Source organism: Fusarium mangiferae (genome assembly GCF_900044065.1).
Source record: "Fusarium mangiferae strain MRC7560 genome assembly, contig: FMAN_scaffold001, whole genome shotgun sequence".
Taxonomy (NCBI): domain Eukaryota; kingdom Fungi; phylum Ascomycota; class Sordariomycetes; order Hypocreales; family Nectriaceae; genus Fusarium; species Fusarium mangiferae.
Window position 1 is genome coordinate 1,042,958 of NW_024573921.1, and position 24,402 is coordinate 1,067,359.

Here is a 24,402-nt window from a genome sequence, read left to right on the forward strand (position 1 = left end):
ATAATAAGCACTAGCTGCCGCTCCTGACCACTAACATGGATTCAATACAATAGTGGCTAGGAGATGCAGATCATTTACAGGTATAATCTGAAGTGAAAAGAATGCTCACATAACGTAGGACATTTAAAAACCCAATTTGTCGGCTCTCTAGTCAGGATTTATATTTGACACCTGATGTAACAGGTATTTGGAAACCTCAATGGTAGTACATGATGACGATCCAATACCTTATTAACGATTAGTTGAGGCGCTGTGACCATGTCAGAAGAGGCGATTCCAATCCGGAAGCAATACTATCAGCATGATGGGGTTTATTAAAAGAAAATAATAAAACGACAGAATATCTCATAATCTCATGATCTCGTTACGAAATACTGTTCTAGGTAAACATAGTGGTAATAATCGCTCGCTAAATGCTTCCCCTTCGTGTTATGCGCCGAAACGTCAGTAAGTCTATCCGTACTCCATCCAGCTGTTAATCGTGTGCTGTTTCTCTTGATATCGTCCTCTCTTCCACATTAGTTATTGCGTTCTGCAACGCGCTTGTCAAGTCTACATGAAATAGTGGTTTGTCCAGGCCATGAACAACAGCACCTCTTCGCTTCTGCTTCTCGAGATCTCCTGATGACACTGAGCCATAGGATTTTACCGAGGAAAATCCTCCAATCAAGGGCTCTTCGTCTGTATTATCCATATGTTTTGGTGTCATTTCGTCGGGGTCCGTCTCCTGAGCGATTGCTGCAGCAGAGTCCTTGCCTCCGATTTCCGCTACGCTGAAAATGGATTTCCATCTTCGAGGTGCTATGCCTTCGTTGGGTTTGTATGGGACTCCGAACCCTGCTGACACCAATGCTCTCTTGGACCATCGGTTATTTATGCAAGCAAAATGCCAATCTACACCGTCAGGAGAGGCATATGAATCGAGCTGATTACGGATATCGATCAGTCGTTGAATCGAGGTGATGTCAACGTTGTTGACAGAACTGAAATCCAAGATGACGGCTTTTAATGTTGGAAGTGCAGAGTCTGGATCTGAATTAACAGGACGTTTTGCAGATTTCCTCGGCCCTGGGTTATTCCACGGCCTGTCGCCTGGTCGTTCAAAAGCTTCGGGACTGCTGCGTTGCGTGTTGGACTGAATGAAGTCGGTCAGATAGTCCAGAGAGGAGTTGGCATTGGGGTAATTGAAGCCTTCAGAAAAGCGGTAGATGAAAATTCCGGGTAATGGATGATCAACTTCAACTTCGGGGTTCGAGCCATCACCATGACCAAGGGGGATAAAAACATTTCTTGCAGAGACATCGGAATCCTCGATTGTGCCGTACTCCCCAACAACCTTTCGGTGATCATCACCAATAACATGGTCGCCAATGACCGAATGAACCTTGACTTTGCCAAGAAACCTGCCTTTGGCCTTCAGGATACGGTAGATAAACACAGCTCCTGAAAGGAGAACGGTAGCATATAGCCCATCTTCTATTTGAGCGAAGACACTGACGATAACACCGGTAAAGAAGATGAACACCTCGATCGGTGAAACTCTCCAGAACTGATAAATGGTGTTGGGAGGTGTGACGAGATCTCCCACAGCGTGAATGATGACGGCCGCAAGAGCGGCACTTGGTATATAAAAGAAGACAGCGGTCAATAGGTACGTTGCAAGTAAAACCACCAAGCCAGTAATTATCCCAGCAGCGGGGGTTCGTACGCCAGCTTTCGACTGAATCGCAGTACGACTGAATGAGCCTGTAGCTGGATATGCCCCGAGGAATGGACCAACAAGGTTAGCCATCCCAATGGCAACCATTTCTTGAGATGGATCGATGGTGTAGTTGTTGACACGCCCAAACGACTTGGAAATCGCCATATGCTCAACAAGCAAGACGATAACGGTAGCTGGTAGATATGGAATAAAGTCCGAGATGAGCTCCGTCGTTAGTTTTGGGACCCCAATATTCTGGAACCCTTTTCCGTTGTAAGTTTTTTGACTCAAAGTAGATGGATTGGGTTGAGTATACCTTTTGGAATTACCCCTAGAACTTTGAATAACGGATCGTCTTTTCTATGCATATTGAGGACCCAGCTCATTACTGTATACACTAAAATAACAAAAACCGTACGCATTGTGTTTGTGAAGAACAATAGTCTTTTATGCTTTGGATATCGTTCTGCCGCAGCGGTGAAACCTTGACGGATAAGGTATAGGATCGATAGGGCTGAGACTCCGACGACGGCATCGTAACCTGCTTCTCCGAGATGTTCGATCGTGTTTGCAAAGACTTTGTATGGGGGGTCTCGGTTCGAAAATCCTGACAGACCGAGAAGTGCTGGTAGTTGGCCGACGCAAATTGTGATGGCGGAGCCCGTCATAAAAGCTGAGAGAGAGGTGATGGAAATGAGGTCGACTATCCATCCGCACCTTAGTAGTCCGATGACGAGGACAATGAAGCCCGCGATAACTGACAACGCTGACGCAACAACATGGGCCTGGACGTTTTGTCCCGAATCTTGGACATCCTGAACAACATTCCCAACGACAGTCGAAAGAACTGCAACGGGACCAATAGATATATCCTTGGAGGTACCGAATATCCAGTAGATCAGCGCCCCTATAAAGGACGAGTAGAGGCCAAACTGGGGTTCCAGGTTTGCGAGAATAGCATACGCCATGCCTTGTGGAACGACTACAGCACCTATGGTGATACCAGCGACCAAATCACCCGCAAACCATTGCATGTTGTAGTGGCTGATCCAGGAAGCGAATGGGAATAATGAAGCTGCATATGCAACAACCTCCTCCTTCGACGGGACTTGCTCTTTAATCCATTCCGACGATGTGGGTTCAGTTTCGTAGAACGAATTGTGCCTTTGCTCTGAAGCGACGGATGAACTGCTTGGTATCTCAGCTTGTAGGCCTTGTTTTTGGTCTTCGAGTTTGATGCCCAGAATGTTAGCCACCCCCTTGCCCAACGGATTTGTGTGGCCTAGCATCATGTGTATCGGTTGGTGTTAAGAATCTGTTTCCTTTGAAGAGAAGATCCAGACTACGGCAGCCAAGGATGACCTCGCCCTTTAGCTTCTTTTCAATATAAAGCGGTCGCTAGCTCAGGCAGAACCATCGCTCGTATGTGTCTGTCAGCTCTGATTCTAATGATGTGAAACCTGCTCTGAAGTGAAGCAGTCAGTGATCACCGGACCAGCTGCAGGTAACCAAATTCATTTAGAGGCGTGGAGGTCTGAGTTGTCTAAGAAGGCGTATGGTTGACAATAGCTGGCTTAGGACTATTCTTCTTGCAAATAGGATAATAGCAAATATGTTGATCTTTGATCTTGTGGTCTGGGGTCTCAGTTTAGGCCGATGACGAATATCGTGGGGTGTAAGGCGACATAATCGTTGGAGGTTGCAACGTGGGATAATGAGTTCTCAAAATTGGGAGACAGTAAAACAGGAATCTAATGCGTTGTAGCTGGAATAACTGTGTAACCTGATTACTTCAAAAGCTAAAGTAAGAAGGCTGTAAAGTCGAAGAAGACCAGTGCTGTGGTGCGGCAAGGGCTTCGATCTTGGATTTAAAGAGTGGTAAGACTCATGATGAGCCCGGTGAAACTAGTGATCCCCGGGCCATCGGTAATCGGCATTGTGTGGAGAGGAGACATGGAGGGGCAGAATGTGTTGTCGTGGCTTCTGTTCAGCGGATTCTCCATCTTTTTCTGAATAAATGGCAAAAGTCGTGTGGCGCTTGGTCAGCTTGTGAGCATTCAGCATGATATAAAAATGGGTGTTTTTTCGATGTCGCAATCGCCACTTTCCCTTTCACGGCAATAGCGTAACAAGATCAGGAAAATAAGTGTATCAAACCCCACGTCTGAGATCCTGTAGTCCCAAGTCAGAAAACCAAGATTGTGACACAACTAGCGATGTTCCGAGATTTGCGACAATAAGTTTGTGAATGATCGTCGAGCATACACCAATGACAGTTTCTCTTTGATATGATACCTAAGGTAAGTCGGTAAAATAGAGCAAGAAGACCAACTTCAGACCTAAACCTGAGTAGGATGCTGATGTTCACTAATTAAAAGTTCTACTAAATATATCCTAAACTTACCTAGATCTTCTTCTTACTTTAGAAGAGAACCCCAACCTGCTTCCACAACTAGGTACCGTCCTCCCTACATCTCTAATACTATAGACTTTTAAGACATCTTCTTAATCGGCAAGCACTACATAATAACCAAGGCATAAGTAATGCAGTAAAAGGAAAAAGAACCTAAGGTCGTGCTATTAACAAAGCAGGTAACAGATCAAGAAACCTGAAGTTATCCAACTTTGAGAATTTTTACTCAGAATTACCTACCCACTTACCTAGTTTATGTAAATTACCTAAATAATGTCTTTCTTCAATTTCCGGAGTTTGCTACAATCTAAAAACATAAAAATCATACAGAGTCAACGCCTAGATGACTAGTTAAATTAAAAAACTTGCTGCATGCTAAAAGTAAGGTAGTATCTGTAACTTGGTAGGTAAGTACCTAAACCTACCAATCCAATACTTGCTTGCATAAACATCCGTCTCTAAGTGTTTGATAAATCGGCGAATCGGTCCATCCAGTTCCGATCCGGCTTTAAAATACCACACCTGAAACCCAACCTCTTGATAAATGATGTGTATTCCTAATGTCATGGGCTGGCAGACACCAGGACGTCTAAAGTAAGAGGCCAAACAGCCTTACGAGTTATCGAATGTAAAAATATATCGCCTGAAAGTTTATAGGATCTGCTATCAGAACAACTGATGATAGTGATCAGCCTGAGCAAGATAGGTAGATATCAATAGGTCTTAGTTGTAGAGGTTAATTGAAGAACGCGAAACCAACACGATTTATCATTGTCCCTGCATCCACATCACGTCCCTTTCACACTTCAACTCAGCCTCCAGCCTCCCCGCTAATCTAATACAGCGCTCCGAACGACTAAAACCTGTTCTCAGCGTCATCAGCCCTAATTAATATCCCCATCAACTCGGCTATCTGGCTCTTTCTCGCATGTATTGTCGTTTAACAACCCCTTTGATCGTGGCTTGACAAACTCTCCTCAAGCATCGTAACCATGGAGCCGTCTTCGAACTCCAATTCTACCTTCAAATCGGCCATCCCCTCACTCCCCGCCCCGGTTACAACACAACTCCAGGCCCCGCCATCGCCGCGGACTCATCGCGCCCTTCGACGCCTTCAATCTGCGCACACTCTAGGAGCCCGCGCTCGCGAGCAAGGCACGCCCTCGCTCATCTCCCAGCAACGCCACCGCGACACCCAGCGCAATGCTTCACCTACAAGACCGTCACAAGCGCCTCCTGCTGCTTCAGGCACACCCAGCTTCTCCCAGAATATCAATCGCTCACCTCAGCGCGGGCGCGCTAATAGCGATGCCACCCCGCCACTCATTCACCAGATGAATGTTGTCACAGCCAGCAAGCGTGCTGGGAGTAAGAAACCCGTATTCTCGCATGGCCATCTACCTCTTCATCAAATTATCCGCGAAGGCCCAACAGATGGTGATTTCTTGGGCGCTTTGGAAAGCGCACGGTGGAAGGTTATCGATGAAGGTGTCAAGAGTGCTGAGGATGGCATGGTAAGAGGACTGTTCAAGTACTCCCAGCATGGTGCACTAACAGCGGTATTGGGTAGTCAACATTGAGAATATACGTCTGGCTCGTCCTCCTGGACGCTCCTATCCTGTCGACCGATGACTACCTCGCCCTTATCCACCGAGGAGCCTCGCCGGCTTACTCCAAGATCCGCAACGACACCTTCCGCACACTTACGACCGACCCTCTCTTCCGCCGCCGTGTCAGTGAAGCAAGTCTGATTCGTTTACTTAACGCCATTGCGTGGAAGTTGCACGACGCGCGTGAGGAACAACGCCAAAGCCGCCCTAGTAGTAGCCGAGCCTCACTCCCTGGCGGTAGTAGCGTCTCCGGTCGTTCTCAGTCAGGCACAAGCACGTCATCACCAACTGCTCGCAGTCGCGCGCGGGCCTTAACACTCACGACCGAGGGCTCTGAATCCGGCGCAGGCGCTGCGACTCTAGAACCCGGCACCTATGTTCAGGGTATGAACGTTCTGGCAGCACCATTTCTTTACGCAGCTCGGAGTGAAGCAGAAGCATTCGTTGCGTTCCACTCCTTGTTGACTCGAGAATGCCCGGGCTATATTCGCGGTGCCATGGATGGCGTTCATCGCGGCCTTGCACTGGTTGATAAGGTCCTTGCTATCGTTGATCCCAAGCTCAGCATGTACCTTACTGCGAAGGGCCTTTCGGCTGAGATCTACGCTTTCCCTTCAGTTCTGACGCTTTGTGCATGTACACCACCGCTTCCCGAGGTTCTACGACTGTGGGACTTCTTGTTCGCCTATGGTCCTCATCTCAATATCGTCTGCATTGTCGCGCAGCTTACAATTATGCGGACTCAAATTCTTCAGTCGCCCAGGTAAGGATCATTCGAAAGCCTGACTCAAATACTTGCTGATTTCCAAATAGCCCAAATAAGGTCTTAAGATCCTTCCCCCAGCTTAACGCTGATCTCGTCAAATCCGTCACAATTGGCATTATCAAGAAGATACCCGACGATGTCTATGCAGAGATCGTTTCTCACGCTCTTTAAATATGGCACAACCTTAGTGTTTCTGGATTGACCTACAAGCGGCGTGGCCACTCCTAGCGATGCAAGGGCACAACATAATTGACCAGGGGTCTGGTCGCGAAACTAACTTAAACTGACGTGCATACTACCACACGGATGGAAGGTTTCTTTCGAACCACTCGTCTGTTACCCAGCAGCCTATGAAGATGTTCCAGGGTCTTGCAACAAACACACTAATTCAGGCGATATTGTCAAACCCAAAACTGGTTTATGTTTTATGCTTTTTTATGATTATTGAAACGTGTTATGATGGAACGATGGATGGTATTATAATGATGCTCGAGATGGGCTTGAGCAGGTTTCAACGGGTATTAGAGGGTTCCGACAGACGAATGCTCTAGGATGAATGAATGAAAATACGATTGGTTATGTTATCTATTAACCATTAATATTCCTTAGGGCGATCAGACTCTATAATATAAGCATCATCTACCGCATAACCAAGTCCAGTGGTAGATTTAGTACCAAACATCCTGTCCCACAGGTCATCAATGACCTTTCCTCTAAGTATAAGCAATGCTGCGACCTTGTTAAACGCCTTCCGTTGACACAGCATAATGGCCACTCTCTGTTGGCCGGGGCCTGTGCTGGCTAGGGGAGGAAAGAAAACTCAGCCCCTTGATCCTAAATGGCAAAAAGACTTAAGTAAATTTACCTAAATTTAGGATATTCTTTGCTGAGTTTATTTTGATACCCTATATTAAGGTCCAGTGTTTTCTTGCTCCCCGAGGGCTGGACCAGACGCAATTGACAAAGTCGGATAATGTGGGTAAAGCCTGCACGCCTTGAGGAGGCATACATAAGAGAGAAATCGACCTCGAAAGAAGACTGGCCCAATGACCAACCACAGAAAATCATATATGAGCATCAGCATGGCCCGTATAGCACCGCAAATGAACTACATGACACACTTACTTACGAAGCTAAGAAATATTACAATGGTTCTCCGATGATTTCAAAATAGTCAGCAACTCGCAGGGAGAAGGCAATCTTGTCATTAGGCACAGACAGCCAGCGACCGGTAACGTATGTCGAGAGATGAGGAAACCAGCTATATATAATACAAACAGCAAAAACCCATTAAATATAGCTACCGTTCCCCAGCTTAGCCAGACTCCGATGCTACCTGTGTCATGCATATCTCCCGAAACAAAAACATCTGAGGCCGTTTGGCAAGCGGACATAACGACCTGTGTAATGCCGCAATGCCAAATTTCCCAACGCCCCCTAGACTCTTCTTTCCTTCTGGCTGGTGCTTCAGCAATCAAATGGCATCAGTGGTCCTCCGCATGAACTTGTTTATGGTGACAGGAATCGTCGTCCCTGGAAAGTTAATCACGCCAGGAACGCAATGGCGCCATCATTTTCATCGCGTCTGCTTGAATCTTATTTTTCACCAACTCGCTTGACATGTGAACATTTGATGTCTCTGCAGGCTCGGAAATCAGTCTAGCAGAGCTGATTGGTGTGTCATATTCGTTCGTTGGACAATTGAGATGAAAGCTTTCAATCGTGTTATCGAGTGACTTTAGAATGAGACCGTCGTATGACACTCTGGCTGACGCAAGGTACAGTGTTGTATCTGCGCTTAGTGTCAATACTTTGTTGACCGTGGGGAATGGACTGCCCATCATTCCTTCGGTTATCTCATACGCGTCTAGGATGGCTGATTGTAACAAACTGTCGTCTTCGAATGTCATCCTGGACGCCATCTCACAAAACTGGAAGATCAACGTGCGACATAAGGCAGGTTAGGTGCCAGAGTACCCCCATACATAGGCCCTTGTTGAATTGGATGATGGCATTCGCAGTCAAGATTCTCTCGGCGAAAAAGTTTATTGTATTTGGCCATAACTTCTACTGACAGTTAGATCAAGGGACACCAAGAAACTTCGCAGAAACGCACTCACTTTGTAGGCCTCGAGTAGTCTGCGGGCATCTTGCTGTTCCATTTCGCCTTGCCCAAGCTGATGGATACGCTCCCAGTAGCCCCCTTCTTTCTCATCCAGAAGGGCACATGGCTTCGAAGAGCCTCTTGCAATTTGTGTAGCCGTGAGGAGTCCCCTCAAGATCGGGCGAACCCGTCTCGTCGTATACTGCAAATGCCGACGTACATAAAGACAGTAACGAAGACGCTGGATTGATTGACTCGACCTCTGTCGCGGTCTCATTGTTCATAAGGGACTACCACTCGACGGAAGTGATAGTGGCTGGATCAGCCATGGCGACTTTGCATTTGATTAGTATGGCTTATGTAGATAGCCTGGAATAACAGAATATGCTCACACTCAACGTTGGCGTTGGTAGGGGAGTACTGTGGATTGTAAAGCGAGGCTGGCCCTTTGAAAGTCAGTCGAGTCATGAAAGAGAAGCCGTGTGTCAATACTTACGTATAGTATAGCCACAGGTGATACATTTGGTGTCCAGTTTGTCAAGAGAAATGCTCTGTCGAGTTTCAGTTAAACAAAAGAATTGGGAGGGGAGAAGAAGACTGAATACCAGGCAGCCACCTACTAGAGATAAGTCTCTTAGCCTGGAGATGGAGAGATGAAAGAAAGAAGAAATGAGAAGTGAGGGAAGATCCTCTTTGAACATCTTACCCGACGCCAGGGTCAGGTTCAATCACTTTCCAGGGCGTCAGTGATAGTGAATCACTGACAAGAGGTGACAAGAGGTGACAACCAGAAAATCGTTCATAGTCTCCCTATTCACCACAGATTTCGTCTTAGACTCTGATATTTCTTTCCTCTCACATCCACGAGCTGGTAACTTCTTTCTCACAAAGTCAAGCTTCTTTCTTTTCAGACTTCCAGGTTCTGGATCAGAGCTATCCCACGATTGCGAGAGCTATTACCATGTCAAACCTTCCTGTCGCTCGCCCCAGAGCTCTGGAAATACCACTCGAGCTCTACGAAGAGCTAACTTTGTGGTGCAATAACCCAGAAATTCATCACAGTGCTACACTTCAATTCTTGAAATAGAGAGAGTTACCTTTAACGCAAAGGTTCGAAGAAATTCACCTCGGACATACGCAGGAGAGATTAAACAGAGTCCTTCGAGCTTTCAACTGTTACCATAATGCAGCGATAAATATTGCTCAAGTGAACATAAAAGTTGGTTTCATTGATCGCCAGGTCTTCCTAACTACTTCTAACGACGTTAGTTCAGGTTTGCATCCTTCATTGCCAAGTTTCTGCCCCCAGAAAATGATTCGAAGGCGAGCGGGATTGATCTTCCTTAAGAGATCGTGTTTGCAATAGCCTCCCAAATCGACTGGCAGCAGTCTCTGGAAGTTGGCTAGAGTTCGAGCTCCTTCGCTTGACCCTGTGAATCTCGACGAAGATCAAATCGGGGAATTTAACAGATGAATGTCGGGCTACTTATTATGCCTAAGGAACAAGACACGACCCTAAGACCTCTATCTGAAACAGAGAAGAAAAGATTCAAACAGGTTTAACACAGCTTACAGATAGGCAATAAGTCTAAAGACCTACTAAATTACTTTAAGTTTGCCTTCGTCCTTTTGTATTTTGGATTATGGTGTCAAATTATCTCCGCCTATACGGCCTACGTGCTTCATCATTCGTAGAGTTAGCAGTCCAAGTCTTCTCGCGGTCTTTTATATCGATGTTGTCCTGGGGGATCGTTTCGGTCTTGGCCAGAATGTTCTTTTACCATACATCAGAAATGGTATTGACTCCGGCATTCTTCAGGATCCATGGTGCAATTTCTTTCGACATCGTTCGATGTTGTGCAGTTCTATTTGAGTTTCCGCCAAGTCGCTGTCCTCTCGCTCACTCTATGCTCTTTTTTTCTTCGGCCCCTTTCCTCGTTTCACCTCGAACAAGAACTTCCCTAGGTGCAATATATTTGCAAGCCCCTTGAACTTGAAACATTCTTTTTTGTATCTGCCGAATCCTGAGGGGGCTCTCCATGAGGTTCGAGCAGCTTGCTTCTCGTTGAGGCGACGCCCTCCACTTTGGTTTGGGAGTCACAATACCTTGATCAAAAAAATGATACAGGTCTTTAAAAACATCAGACGAGATAGGCGTATTGCGCTCATCTCCCGGGACTTGGGAAGCCCTTGGGCGCACAGGCGCATCTAAATCTTTGATAGTGTTGACTATGTGCTGTGAGATGGTGTTCTTGATGTTCTGTGCCTGTATTTCTCTGACAATGACGGTTTGATGACTCCTGCACGCATCAGGGCAGCGGCAAGAAACCTTAGGTAAGTTTAGTATAACTTGGAATTACAAGTCTAAAGACCCATCTTGTTATCCTAAACTTGCCTAAATCTTTGCATAATTTAGGATATAGATCCTAAGTCTTGATGTCGTTAAGAGATCTTGAGGTTTTCTTGTTCGAACCTTGGCCCACCCCGAAACGCACCATCACCGGTTCACCAATTGACTCCAAGCTTCTCAGCAGTCAATTATTGGAACTCGCGAACCTCCAAGAGAACCTCAGCTTCATCCTGATCCTTGTTAATGACTCGGATCATGGTTTCAGCCACGACCTTGTGGCGGTCTCTCGTTTTTGAGGAATGATGTGATCTTGACCATCCTGTGCGATACGACACTTGGTAAGAAATCTACCACTAATCTTGGTTGAGCGGTGGAATGATGCTTGTGTGATGGAGTCCGCATCGCCCCTCTCCAAATCGTAGAAGTCGCGCTCCCATACGAAGCCCTCCAACTCTTTGGCACCCAGTTGATAGGACCCTGACTCTATGAATGCCATCAGTTCGTCAATGATAGGTTATCTCATGTGCTACACGGGCGTTCATGTCGGTGACAGAGTGGGTGATAATAGCCCAGCGACGATTGGCTTCGTGACGGGCCCAGGGAGCCAATGCTATGGTGCCCGGCTTCTCATCGACATCGCAGCCTTCATATTGTAGCAGATTTTCCATGTCGGCGATGCACAGGCAAAATTCAGGACAGACCCGGGTGTAAACTAGATTTGGGATAACTTCAAGGATAAGTGGCTGTTGTCTCAGTTTAGGTATACACGCTGGTATCACAATCAGTAAATATTCTGGAACACTGGGAAAAGGTACTGACGTCGATGGGCAAACTAGGGTTATTAGAGATAAATAATTGAGGAATGAAATTTATAAATTGAATGCCCCTTAAATACATGAATACCCAGGACTCTTCGGCACCAGACCAGGCTGTTAAGATGCAGTGAATCACTGCCAGGCACCGGCAATCTAATATTTAATTGATAAATTCAATCGGCAGAAACAAAACAATTCCTCCTTTTAACTTACCACCGAGATAAGTCTACCAGAGACTTAACACTGGACACCTTCCTATACTATAATATACCTCTTTGCCCTCAAACCGTCACCTGGGCGTGCATACCTCAACTTTCAAAAGTCTTACCCTCATCAAACGTCTCTTTGCGCATCGATAGTCGACATGGATCAAAAGAACAGCGACAAGCCTACTCCCGCCAAGAAACCAGACCAGAACTCCTCAGGTCAGTATTCTGGATGGACGATGACCGCTTAGGATTCTCTAAGAATGCGCTAACTCTGAAAGTTCAGTTCCTGGTTTACTGCCCAAGAACGTAGAAGAATGTCTTGGGAAATTACTGGCGGTTTTGGACGCAGGGAATTCTACCGATGAAGACAAGAAGCGTGCCCGGGATGCATTTGTATGCAGCGTCGAAGCCTGGGGGGACGATCTGCGTTTAGAACGACGTGCCGATGCAGCAATGGACCACATGCTGAAAATGCTGGAAGGAATGACAGAGAAACGCGATGAATAGTCCACGGAGGTTTATAAGCTCGCGAAACAGGAATTGTGAGCCTCAGGGGTCGGAGGAGATGATTCAGAAGGTTCAGAGCCTCGGGTTTGAGAGAAGCTAGGCTTGATAATTCAATCCACCATTTCTGAGTTTTGGGTGGTCATTTTTGGCCGGATTATTGTCAAATTCGCAATTAATTTATGGGGCTGGAGGGAATTGAAATTTCTTTCCAAGTGATCCGGAATAGCCTCCTCCTTTTGAATACTCGTTGCATAAGAACATATGCAGCATTTAAGATAACATGGCCCCTTGGGTGATTCTGTCTTGACTAGGTATGTGTATAATTATTGAAGAGAAATTTAGCCAGAAGCCCCCATTGATTTCCCATTTGATAACATCAAACTCTTGTAATTTGTCATCTATGGAGAGACACTCTCAGCATCTAAGTGCCTTTTCTGAATAAGGTGGTGGTAACTACATAAGAGTTCATATTAGATGGGAGATCCATATTATATGGATTGCATTCTTCATACTCTTCAAAACATAAGTAACATCATAGCATTAATTCAAGAGTAAAAAAACTTCCTTAAAGCTAGTGAGGATAGGAGGCAAACGTGAATCTGCCGTGCTATCGGAGTCAAGATGAAAAGTTTCTCAATTCGGCTGGCTAATAGTGGAGGGCGAAATCTGCTATACCGCTCCTCGACTGCAAGTTCTAACTACCTAAGCTCTAAGACAGTTGCTCCATCGTCCCAATACGATTCTTACCGCCCAAATCTCAACTCGAGGCCGAATATCATTGCCCAATCGCAGGTGTTTTGCCGCTGTACTCTTCTGATTCACTTCCCGTCCTTGTTGGACGTTTCCTTCATGGTCACAGGCGGCCTGCCTTTGTGCTGTTTCCGTCTTGGATCAGTTTTGCCATAGGTACGGTCGTCGAATAAGGATGAACGATTGGAAGGCATCCTGGGCGTGTTGGACCTGGGTAAACCACCGACGGTGAATTTTCGTGTTGGTGTGGGAGTTGGGGACGATTGAGCGGAGGCGTTGAGTTTAAGCGATTCCTGTCGTCCATCGAGAGGAATGCTAGGCCCAGCATTGATAGTCCCGTATAGACCACACGGGATACTCAGAGGCTCAGGAGTAGAAGTTGCCGTCTTGAAGTCGCTAGTTTGAGAGGTAGATGGCTTAGACCCATCGCTAGAGGCACCCTCAACGGATTCAGGAGCCTCACCACCTGTCGTGGCGACTGGACTCACACCAGCTGGTGATTGATGGAGGGTGGAAGACTTCAAGCTCTTGTTCTCTTCCATGGAGGACGTCAACAAAGAATTGTGCCTTCTTACCTCTTCCAGATGTGTCTCCTTAAGGCCCTCTTGTTTATCAGTGTGTTTCTCGAGTTGATCCACACCCACTTCCAAATCAGCAACCATAGATCGAACTTGTTTCATCTCCTTGGCTTGACCCTTTGGCTGTTCTTCGAGGGCATCATCGTCCTTGATGGAGACACCGCCTTCAGAGGTATCACTTTCAGAGGTATCACCTTGATTGTCTCCCTGCATGGGGCCATCATACTTCTCTCTTGGTTCCTAAAGATCCACCTGGTCAGCGAATATCCTGTACTCGAAAGAAGCGCCCTTACCTTGGCAGGTGATTCAGGTGAGTCCTTTTGTTTACCGGAATTTTCCTTCCCAGCTTGAATTCCCTCCTGGTAACCAAATTAGTAAAAGGTTGTTGTCTAAACTTTTGTGATGATACTGACTTCTGCCTCTTGACGGCGGCGCTGTTGTTCGCGCAGTCCCTCTGCGCCCATCATCCGGACTTGTTCCCATGTCGGGATGCCTAAGCTTTTCAAGATCGATGGTTTGTATACGTAGGGCATTGTCGATGAATGAGATGACACAACGCGAGTAGATGATTTGAAGGCCACGATCCACGCCAGGGATATTGTCGATAGATGAGATGCTGTAAGGTGAGCAGAGGATTTAAAGGCTACGAGCCGCGCCGGGTGTATTGTCGATGGCAGAGCTGAAATATTCTGTATCCTCTGGGTACATGCTGTTCAAGCCGGGTTCTGTCGTTCACCGATGGCTCGAATACCTCGAATTGACACAGGCACCCGACAAACAATGGAAGTTTGAAAAGAAAGAAGGGCCTCACTTTACATAAGTAATTAAGTGAAATATTGTTTATCTCATAGGAAGCCACAAGTCACGTGTTGTGAATCATTGTCGCTGCCTGGATCCCATTTCATTCATTATAAATAGGATGCATTGTGATCCTGACTCTCTCCTTTATTTATTCTTCTCCTTCAATCCCACTCCTCCGGCTTTCACACAGACCACTCTCCTGGCTCTATTGTCTCTCAGTTGCTAATTGTTCTCGGTGGTATCCTCTAACAATAACACTAAGATGTTTCTCCTTTTTTGACTCTTCTTCCCCGACCACATCTTGCATTTCACACATATCAAGTTGGGCGACTCAAACAGGAAACACGCAACTTAGCTACACGTTACCGACTTCGACGTGCCTTGGTGTTGATCTTGACCAGGGATGACGAGACACGAGACTGGGCATTTAGTGACTCGGAGCTGGCCTACAACACGGCAAAGCTAGGACGGGCCAAGTTTAAGATCATATGAGTCAACACTCCCAACAGCCACAGTCTAAGCTCAAGAGCCGGAGTCAACTTCGCGGATGTGGACACAGGGTTGACCAAAGCCGACTTCACTGAACAAGAGAATGATTGGGATTGAAACAACGCCCGAGTAAGAGTCACTGAGATTTTCTATGATATGGTTACTAACTTATAGTATCAGCACGGAATTTTTCCTAGTCATTGGTGAATGCTTAGCTGCGAATGACGATAAACTCCTCTCAAAAGAATATCTGGAAAGTCATCCCCGTTCAATAAATGTTTCGATCTTTCGACAGCACGAGATATGCACATCTAGACACGATGGAATCTGGTTTCATTTTGTAATTCCTCGGAGACAATGCTCAAAGAAGGGGATTCTTTACTCTCCAAATCGACAGGGTGGCCTTTGCAGCTTGAAATCACCTGCTTAAGTCAAAACACATGGGAATCACAAAAGTGTTACTGGTGTTCTGATCTCTCCGTTGGCGACCCAGACATTGCCAGAGAAAGATAGTCAACGAACATCAAGCAAACCGATATCTGACCATGGGATGATATCCAGTATGATCGTAGATGGCCAAGGCAGATGGAGGCAAGAAAACCTAGGACCTTTATCCTAAGTGATGAAAAGACTTGGGCATTTCAGCCTAAGCTCAGGGGAGTCTTGACTATGTTTATTTTAGCACTCTCTTCTAAAATTTTACATTTTCTTGCTCCCCGAGGCGAGGATCGAGGCCCATTCAACACAAGGATCGCGAGAGCGGTCGACGATGCAGGTTCGCTGTCAGTGCACTCGCTCTCCTCTATCTAGCGCTAGTAAAGATGAAACGCACGCACAGCTGTAAGTTATATCTGAATAGTCTTGCTGGTCATGGGATGTTGGTGTTATTGGCTGGCTGGATAGGTCACAGCAGCTGCAAAGTACTTTCGAATCTCGTTGTTCAGCTGAATCTTTGAGCTGATAGCCTGGGTCAACCTGGAACGAAATACAACCCAGGGCCGACCTAATACAGCTTCTTACTCTACCCGGGAACTCGTTGCCAACACCAGCCTTTTATTTTTATTTTCAATTTTTTTATATGAAGTTTTCCGAATACAAATAGCTAATATCCGTCACTGTTCATCAATGGCTCTAACTCTTTTGTCTACAATATAGTTCGTCGTAGCCAGAAGTCCAAGAAAAATAAATACCATGTTGCCTCCTTCTCAAGTCCTCAATCAAGCAAATAAGTTGAAAGTTACAGCGAGCCTCGCCTCTCGCGCTGAGTGAAAGAAAAATCACTTCTCTGGCCCTTCGATTCTTGGTCAGAACCATCGTCTTCTGTTTGTGTCCCCACTGACTTTGAAGGTTCTGGTGGCTCCTTTCCTGCTTTGGTTTCTTCGAATAGCTCCAGTAATGCCAACTCATCTGGCAACGGACTGTTGAATAGATGGGCGCTTCGGCACAGCTGTTTATACTCAGCAATATCATGCATACTAGTTTCCAGAATCTTTTGCCACGGCGTTTTCAGGTCGCTGGCAAAAAGAGGGTGCCGTACCACCCAGAAGAGCACAGCATCAAGGATGCTTGCCATGGCTAGTCTCATGGGCACCATCAGCTTCTGAGGCTGTCCCCGAACGATGATATCCAATGCCCTCTGATAGTGCCATGAGAATTGGACCCACTGGGAGCAGTCCAGCTTTTGAGAGATATGGTCTCTGCGTATTAGAGCTCCAAGTTCACTGGAAGTATTCTCGATCACGCGAAGAAGATGGCATGTCATTTTCGCCATACGCAAGTAGACAGCAGTGGTATACGCCAAGACGCAACAAGGAATATGCGCAGCATTCCAGGGCTTTTGGGTATCGATGTCGCAAATCTCAACTTCTGTTTCACGTATCAGTTCCTGTATGCCTCGATTTAGATAGAGCCCGACACGTACTATCGGTATAGATGAAACGTAAACAATGAGCGACAGTTTCAGGAGCAAAGCCCACAGTCACCACAACTGGCGTCCCATCCTGAAGTTCTCAGTTCGAATAATACCAAGCTGAATGGAAGAGAGGATACTTACCACATTGGGTGGTGGCAGGTTATCGCGGAACCAGCCTGACTGAGGTACCACAATGTTGCGATGGACTCGAAAGCTTAAGTTCCCCGACCGTACCACCACATCAGCACCGAAAGGACAATTCCATAGACTAAAGGCGGTCAGTTGATGGTACTAGGTGGACACAGAGAAAGATCAGCTCACTTTGAAGTCGCTCGTGGTGCCGCGGCCTCAAAAATATGGCGGGATGAGGAAGATGTGATGGAGGAAGGGGACGTTGATCCAGGTCCAAACGCACCCGATACTGTATCGTCTATGGATATCTTTTTGCCCGGAGAAAGCGAGGAGGCCCTCGACATACTGGCAGTAGGTGTTTTGACCGGCGACCATGGTGCTTGAGGCTTGGGCAGGGGCGGAAACATTCCCGACGCAGGATTGACCCGAGGCTTTTTGGCTGGAGCCCATGGGTTACTTTTGGGAGGTGAGGCTGGTCGAAGTGAGGGTGCTGCATCTGTCTCTGACTTGCGCGACGGATAAAGAATCGGGACTGATGTTTTGTTCCTTCGCCGCCCATCTATGGAGACATGCTCCATGACGACTAGTTAGTAATTAGAAGAAAGAGAAGTCCAGAATTTATGGAATAGGATGCTTCGTGAGCGTTGACAGAGGGCTTTCTAGCTGAAAGCAACTGAGCGCATGGAAGAGCGCACCAACTGCGAAAGATACACTCCAAGGATGCACAATAACACTTTTGTGTGAGGTCCGAGTCGCACGGAACTCAGAACAGGATTGAAGCAGGGCGCTGGAATATGAATCATAAACAGTTTTCGCCTGGCTGCGAGGACCGCCAACAGCTGCCAGCCGTCTGTCGCTCAAGCACCCGTCTTAATGTGATTCGCCCTCGAACGGATACCTGCTGCACTGGCGTACTGTTTGCGCGAGATAAAACACGACCCAAGTTTTATTTTTAGGGAACTCTTGAACTTTTGGTTCTTATAAATTTGACACTTGATGATCTGAAGTCCTAAATGGCCAATATAAGAAGGAAACCGAACGGACACTACTCTGCTTTACTGATATCTACCCACCCCTGATATGTGACAAGTCCTCTGACCATTTTTTGAGAAAGAACTTAATTTATATGAATAAATTTTGGTAACTCGCGGAGGAATAAACAGCGCTATAAAGGAAGCATACTGTCTTATTTCAGGCAACAACTTTGCCCATGTATGGATAGGCCGCTCAAGAGATCGTAGCTCTCTAAAGCTAACATACGCCGTTAAGGTACCTAATTTATCTAGATCTATCTCAGTTCACGTTGCGAAAACTCTCATGTGAGGGCCCACTGTTTTCATGCCTAAATAGAGGTGCATGTTACCTGGGTTTCTGCCAGTTACCGAGCAGTTGCTGCACACCTGCTCTTGCCAACTTGCCATCCATCCAAATGCAAATCTATTCATACACACAAACCTCTTCATTTTCTACTTCTAGTCACTTGTCAAGATTGTGTTACTCCTTGTACTTTGACACAACCCATTATCTCTTCTCTATTTGAACCTCAACGTATACCCTCGAGTGCCAATGCACCATTTCCACCTGCCACATGATGCCTAGTCGACAGCCCTTGATTGACTCTGGCCCTCCACTTCAAGGACGGAATACTATGACATCTTCGGTACCAATACCGTCGTTGAGTTCCAAGATCTACAAAGCGGTGATATCGCCGTTCCAAAAGCTCCAGTTGCTCTTCCCAAGAGTGTCTGGAACAGTGGACGTGAACTTCACAACACAAGATGGTTTGTCTCATTGTATCTTTCACGCCACTCTATGCTAAATTACTTTCGTAGGACATCAACTGCTACATCTGAAAGCTGAAATCGGTGGACCAAGCAAAGAGTTTGATACAACAAACTGCGCTACAACAACATTCCACAAGTTCAATGGACTTCCTGTTGAGCTTCGAGCAATGATCTGGAGATTGTCTTTCCGAAGGGCAAGGATCTTTAGATTGGGACCTATTCCTGGTCATAACGAAATAGGATGCACACAAATAATATCTCCTCACAAACCTCCAGCTTCTGCGCAAGCGTGTCGCGAATCTCAAGCTCTTTTCAAAGGGGAAGCCAGGCAGTTATTCGGACTGAACCTCGGCATTTACAAAAGCCTTTGGTTTCTACCATCCACGGACATTGTCTATTGGGACGAGGAGATGGTATGCAGGTATTTACTGCCTGGCACGGATGAAATTGATGACGTTTGGAACGTTGCGGTGAAATGGCCAGATACGGAAGAGTCCAACGACAAACTAGATCGGCTGCTCGAAGATGTTCGAGAGATGTTTCCCGACTGTAAGAGACTCATGTTCGTTATGAGACACCAGCCTCTGCTCGATACTGATATCAGTTTTATCCAAGTCAAAGACGACGACGAGATGCACATTCGTTGGCATGGGGACTGGAGCACATGGGGTGAAATCAAGCGAGATATTCATGAGTATTGGCCAAGGTATAAACACGAAGATCATACTGTGGTACCAATGATGGAGGTGGTTGAGGTGATGCGTGTTCGTGCTGGAACTCAACCCCCTTGAGCCTTTGCAGGAGTGTGTGCAGGACTAAGATAATTTATTAGAAACCGTCACTGGCAGGGAGAAATATGGTACCGAATCACTTGTCTGTCGATATGAAATAATAGAAAACTGTCAAGTGTTTACATAAGAGAAAACTGAAGTTCTTCTTATTCATTCCATCCCGGGGACTGACCAATACCATAGAAGCATGTGTTCTTCAGCTAGCGTTAATACGAAGCAATGAGATCTCTATCCTAAGATATCCTAAGATAGCCTGGATTTACCTCAATCTATTTGTTTTTCTGTTGAGGCTAACTTTGTTCGTCTGGTTCGGAAAATGAACTATGTGCGAGTGAGCTAGGAATCGCGGATTCAAATAATGGTGCTTCTCTAAAAATCCCAATTCCTTCTTCATCAATGTCTTTGACAGAAGACCTCGGATTTCGGCCTTCTCCTAGTTCACCCCGGGATAAACAACGCGGTCGAATGAAGCCAACTGGATACCTAACTTATATATTGTAGACAGAACAATCCACCCCTCTCCCAAACTTAGAACCCGTCAATGATTTGGACTTTGCCTGGGTTTATTTTTATTGAACAAAGCACCTGGAGCTTAATGCTCACAAAAGTGACATCATAAGTTGTAACACCAAGCTGGCAATACCTCATCGATTTCGATCGATTGGACTCCGTTCAAATAAAATCTAGCCGATTGTCTTGCGATTCTTTCTTAAAAGCTGCGTCATTTCACATATTTTTGGCCTTCCATCACCTACCTACTGGACTCTATGCGTAGAAGTGATCTGATCTAATTAACMCCCCGCCACTCACGGATACATCTCAATTCCCTCCAACGTCTCAGCCTCAACTTTCATTCTCTCATCACATAAGTCTCTTGCGATGTCGTCTCAAGAATCTGGCCCGAAAATGTCTTCTGCTACAAAAGAGGTCCTTTCCAAGGTGCGGCGTATGATTCCGCCAATGCTAGAGAAGTTCCACAAGGGTTTGTTGCCAAAAGCACTGATTCTGGATGATTGAAGACTGACGCAAGAACAGGCCAGTTGGGTAGAGTCGCCGTCATCGGTGGCAGTGAAAACTACACAGGCGCACCCTACTTCTCAGCCATGGCGAGCGCAAGGCTGGGCTCTGATCTGGTGATTTATACTCTCGTGTTTTTCTCGATGATACGTTCTGGCTAACCATGGCTCTCGCATATAGTCGCATGTCATTTGCACGCCAGCAGCCGCAACTGTCATCAAGTCATACTCGCCAAACCTCATGGTCCATCCGCTGATGCGACAGAGTGAAAACGCCAAAAAAGAACATGAGCCCGCGGCTTGGAATGCTTCCAAGGACCCCGAGTCCAATGCGGATCAAATTGCGGCTCAGATCAAAGACCTACTGCCTCGCCTCCATGTTCTCGTCATCGGGCCTGGTCTGGGTCGTGATCCTTTGATGCATGCCACTGTCGCCCGCGTTATCCGCGCCGCTCGTGAGCAAGAGCTCCCCATTGTATTGGATGCTGATGCTCTGGCGATAGTGCACAAACAGCCCGAGCTGGTGAGCGGTTACGACGGTGCTGTGCTGACACCCAACGTTGTCGAGTTTGGCAAATTGTGCGACGCACTGAAAGTCAAGGTCGACGACAATGCGCCTGAGACCGCTCGCGTTGAGGCTCTGGCCAAAACTCTTAAGGGCGTGACAGTGGTTCAGAAGGGTGCCAAGGATTACATCTCCAACGGCGAAACCACACTGACTGTGGACCTTGAAGGTGGCAAGAAGAGGAGTGGTGGGCAGGGAGATACTCTGACTGGTTCAATTGCCACATTTCTGGGATGGAGGAGAGCCTACCTGGACCGTCTGTGGGATGTCGGCAAGGACCCCATCGGCGAGCACGAGTTGGTTGGTCTCGCAGCCTTTGGTGGCTCTGCTATCACAAGAGTATGTCTTTTACCCCCTTTCTGACTCAAAGGCACAGAGGTTCCCTCTGACTGCTGTTATCTCTTAACCTTCCCGCCGAGAGGCGAACCCCGGAGTTCTATGGTCCCAAAGAATCATACTAACTGTCTCCTAGGAATGTTCGCGTCTAGCCTTTTCTAAGAAGGGACGCAGTCTACAGGCAAGCGACTTGACTGACGAAGTTCATATCTCATTTCTCAACATCTTTGGTGAAGACGATGAGGTAGATGAATCCAAGCTGTAATTACAATTACGACTCTTTTATATAGATGACCCAGCTATAAATACATGACGTAAGCTGTGTGATAGTCTTGTAAGTGTATATCATTGTCTGTGAGTTGATGCAGGATATTTAGCATGGCATGCTTTTGCAAGTAACAGTGCCAACCTGGCGCCAGGCTTACGCCCAAAGGAAGGCGTCACAGAACAAGGATACATTGGCAGAAGAATGTTCATTTCTCGTCTGAGAGCCATTTGAGTCGCCTGGAGGAATCGGCTACACTGCGCTGACTTGGGTATGAGCTTGATCCCAAAAGACAAATAGACATGGGTAGCTTTAGGATATCTTACGATAGAGATTCCAGGGTTCTGACGGAGACGAATGCTATAGGATGAACGAACGAACGAACGAATGAATGAATATACGATTGTTTATCTATTATCTATTTACACGTGCCTCGTATAATATTGTGAACTTACTGCATCGTCCACGCATGTCTCTTGGGTCATGTTCAATCCGTTCATCAATCAAACTCAGCGCCGGCTTACATGCCTGTGCTTTTCATGACGACATTCAAGCTCCTAGCTTCATCAAGAAGATCTGAGTGTATAGCTTTTGTCTATTATCACTCAAGGATGCCTGCTAGTTTGTGACGTTTTCGTGTCATGGACGAACAACACGTCTTAACAGGGTTAATAAGTTGTTTCAATCCAAGTCTCTGGCGCAATACCCCTCGTATAGGTAGTGGCATTGGACTCACGTTGCACCTGAGGCACGCATAGGTACTCCATTAAAGTCTTGCCACAGGGGTCGCGCTCAGATCAACTCTGATAGAGCACGCAACTAACCATAGCAAGATCCAAACGGCGCGGGCCGAGTAGAGTAAGACTTGACAGAATCAGCCAAATACTTGACACGCTTCCAGGGGGCAGATAGACTTGTTAGCCCGTTTGGGTTGGTCATTGAAGGCACATCCGACCATCCCTGATGATTCAATATGAAGGGCAGCCAGCTTCTGCTCGGTGGAAGGCGTTGGCAAAGAAGGTCTGCATGGCCGAGTAGTGGAAGAGGATGCCTCCGAGAACTGCGGCATGCCAGAGGTTATGGCTTCCACCAACATAGTCAAAGCAGCCTGGAAACCACCTTTCGGGGATCTTACTGGCGTAAACAACGGCGCCCGTAAAGTACACGAGCATCGACTTGGAAATTGGCGAGTAGAAATTGTACACAAAGTCGAGCCCGTGAGTCCACCCAAGCTGAACCATAGGCATAAACCCAGTCAAGGCAAGGCCAACAAAAAAAGCGACTCGCGCCCATGCCATATCAGCACCATTAAAGCGAGGATGCCACGGAAGAATGACGCCTCCGATTCCGAGGAAAGCTGTTAAACCCATATAGACGTATCGGCTTACAGGGTCGCAGTAGAAGGCTGTATATTCAGTCGTCATGATCGAGGCAGCAATCAACAGTGAAATGCCGGTATAGTCCACGCAGGCAAATATTGAAATGGCATCGACATCTGCAACAGCATTCATAGTGTGCCAAACCGTTGAGCAAACCAAAGTGAGGCAAGCCATAACAAAAAAGACGCCCGCCACGAATACATCGGACTTCGTACTGAGTGTAAAGTTGGCAGTATTTGGGTAGAAATATAGCGCGATCGCGAGGACCAAAATGAGACCCAGTGCATGGGACCAGATGTTGACTAGCTCATTGGAAAGATTAAAGGCTGAGCGTACGCATTCGAGTTTGGATTCAGTGAAACGGTAACCCTTGTGGATGTGAGGGTTGTTTCGCCAAGGTGAGGGGAGGTCATCGTAGGAGAGGAGGCGCCCTTCCTTGGCCAGAACGATAGCTTGTTGAATGTGCTCCTCCAGCGAAAGGGCGGCTTGAATGGCACGCTCGATTCCTTCGTTGGCAACCCGGCGCCCCTCATCCATGAAAGCCTCGGCAGCGTTGGCGGCGTTTGCAAAGCCCTGCTCACGCAATTTGTAGGCTCTAGCTTCAAAATCAGAGAGCATGTTTTCGAGTAAATCGACTCCAACGTGAGCCTTCTCATTCAGCGACTCGGCGGCCTCTAAGGTCTCCTTGTATCTTGCCTCTAGAGTATCAACCATAATGTGTAAACGGCGTCGTCCTGCACCGAGAACTTCCTCTGAAGCGTGGGAACATCTCGAACGAACAGCCTGGAGTGTAGAGAAGGTACGAGAGATGCTGGAGTCCTTACTCAAGTCGACATAGTTCTCAATAAAGTCGAGCCGACGCTCGAGTTCAGAGAGGAAAAGGTCGACTTTGAGAAGAAGACCCTCTTCGCCATCCATGATATGGCCAACAATGGATCGTCTCCTGGGAATGAAGAAGGAGTGGCGTCGTCTTCGGGGTTCAACGTCAGGCCGGATGTCGGATCCGGATGTACTTGCTATATTATCCCCGTCCCGAGCCTTATAGGCACAGGCCGTTGTGATGGCGGTGGTAACGTCTGACATGATGGCAGCTGTGACTCGAGACGAATATTGTGGTGACTATGCCTC

General features: G+C 46.8%; 8 protein-coding genes across 8 annotated transcripts; 4 read left to right on the forward strand and 4 right to left on the reverse strand.

Annotated features, from left to right (window-relative positions):
• Window positions 1-475: 475 nt before the first annotated feature.
• FMAN_00850 (putative sulfate permease SutB) lies at window positions 476-2,991 on the reverse strand (the record flags this gene model as incomplete). Its single annotated transcript, XM_041828153.1, has 2 exons — window positions 476-1,965; window positions 2,019-2,991. 2 exons carry the CDS (start codon window positions 2,989-2,991, stop codon window positions 476-478), a joined length of 2,463 nt encoding a protein of 820 aa, XP_041676183.1.
• Window positions 2,992-5,107: 2,116 nt separating this feature from the next.
• On the forward strand, window positions 5,108-6,662 carry FMAN_00851 (uncharacterized protein; the record flags this gene model as incomplete). Its single annotated transcript, XM_041828164.1, has 3 exons — window positions 5,108-5,629; window positions 5,686-6,488; window positions 6,539-6,662. 3 exons carry the CDS (start codon window positions 5,108-5,110, stop codon window positions 6,660-6,662), a joined length of 1,449 nt encoding a protein of 482 aa, XP_041676184.1.
• Window positions 6,663-12,124: 5,462 nt separating this feature from the next.
• FMAN_00852 (uncharacterized protein) lies at window positions 12,125-12,476 on the forward strand (the record flags this gene model as incomplete). The annotated part of the gene is made up of 2 exons (XM_041828176.1): window positions 12,125-12,185; window positions 12,253-12,476. The coding sequence occupies 2 exons, from the start codon at window positions 12,125-12,127 to the stop codon at window positions 12,474-12,476; spliced, it is 285 nt and encodes a 94-aa protein (XP_041676185.1).
• Window positions 12,477-13,294: 818 nt separating this feature from the next.
• On the reverse strand, window positions 13,295-14,337 carry FMAN_00853 (uncharacterized protein; the record flags this gene model as incomplete). The annotated part of the gene is made up of 3 exons (XM_041828187.1): window positions 13,295-14,044; window positions 14,098-14,163; window positions 14,218-14,337. 3 exons carry the CDS (start codon window positions 14,335-14,337, stop codon window positions 13,295-13,297), a joined length of 936 nt encoding a protein of 311 aa, XP_041676186.1.
• A 1,994-nt stretch (window positions 14,338-16,331) lies between these two features.
• On the reverse strand, window positions 16,332-17,716 carry FMAN_00854 (uncharacterized protein; the record flags this gene model as incomplete). The annotated part of the gene is made up of 4 exons (XM_041828198.1): window positions 16,332-16,960; window positions 17,016-17,094; window positions 17,148-17,274; window positions 17,328-17,716. The coding sequence occupies 4 exons, from the start codon at window positions 17,714-17,716 to the stop codon at window positions 16,332-16,334; spliced, it is 1,224 nt and encodes a 407-aa protein (XP_041676187.1).
• A 1,013-nt stretch (window positions 17,717-18,729) lies between these two features.
• On the forward strand, window positions 18,730-19,713 carry FMAN_00855 (uncharacterized protein; the record flags this gene model as incomplete). Its single annotated transcript, XM_041828209.1, has 2 exons — window positions 18,730-18,919; window positions 18,971-19,713. The coding sequence occupies 2 exons, from the start codon at window positions 18,730-18,732 to the stop codon at window positions 19,711-19,713; spliced, it is 933 nt and encodes a 310-aa protein (XP_041676188.1).
• Window positions 19,714-20,619: 906 nt separating this feature from the next.
• Window positions 20,620-21,895, forward strand: FMAN_00856 (uncharacterized protein; the record flags this gene model as incomplete). Its single annotated transcript, XM_041828220.1, has 4 exons — window positions 20,620-20,695; window positions 20,749-20,846; window positions 20,911-21,633; window positions 21,767-21,895. The coding sequence occupies 4 exons, from the start codon at window positions 20,620-20,622 to the stop codon at window positions 21,893-21,895; spliced, it is 1,026 nt and encodes a 341-aa protein (XP_041676189.1).
• Window positions 21,896-22,863: 968 nt separating this feature from the next.
• FMAN_00857 (probable IZH3 Implicated in Zinc Homeostasis, membrane protein) lies at window positions 22,864-24,357 on the reverse strand (the record flags this gene model as incomplete). The annotated part of the gene is made up of 1 exon (XM_041828231.1): window positions 22,864-24,357. One exon carries the CDS (start codon window positions 24,355-24,357, stop codon window positions 22,864-22,866), a length of 1,494 nt encoding a protein of 497 aa, XP_041676190.1.
• Window positions 24,358-24,402: the final 45 nt, after the last annotated feature.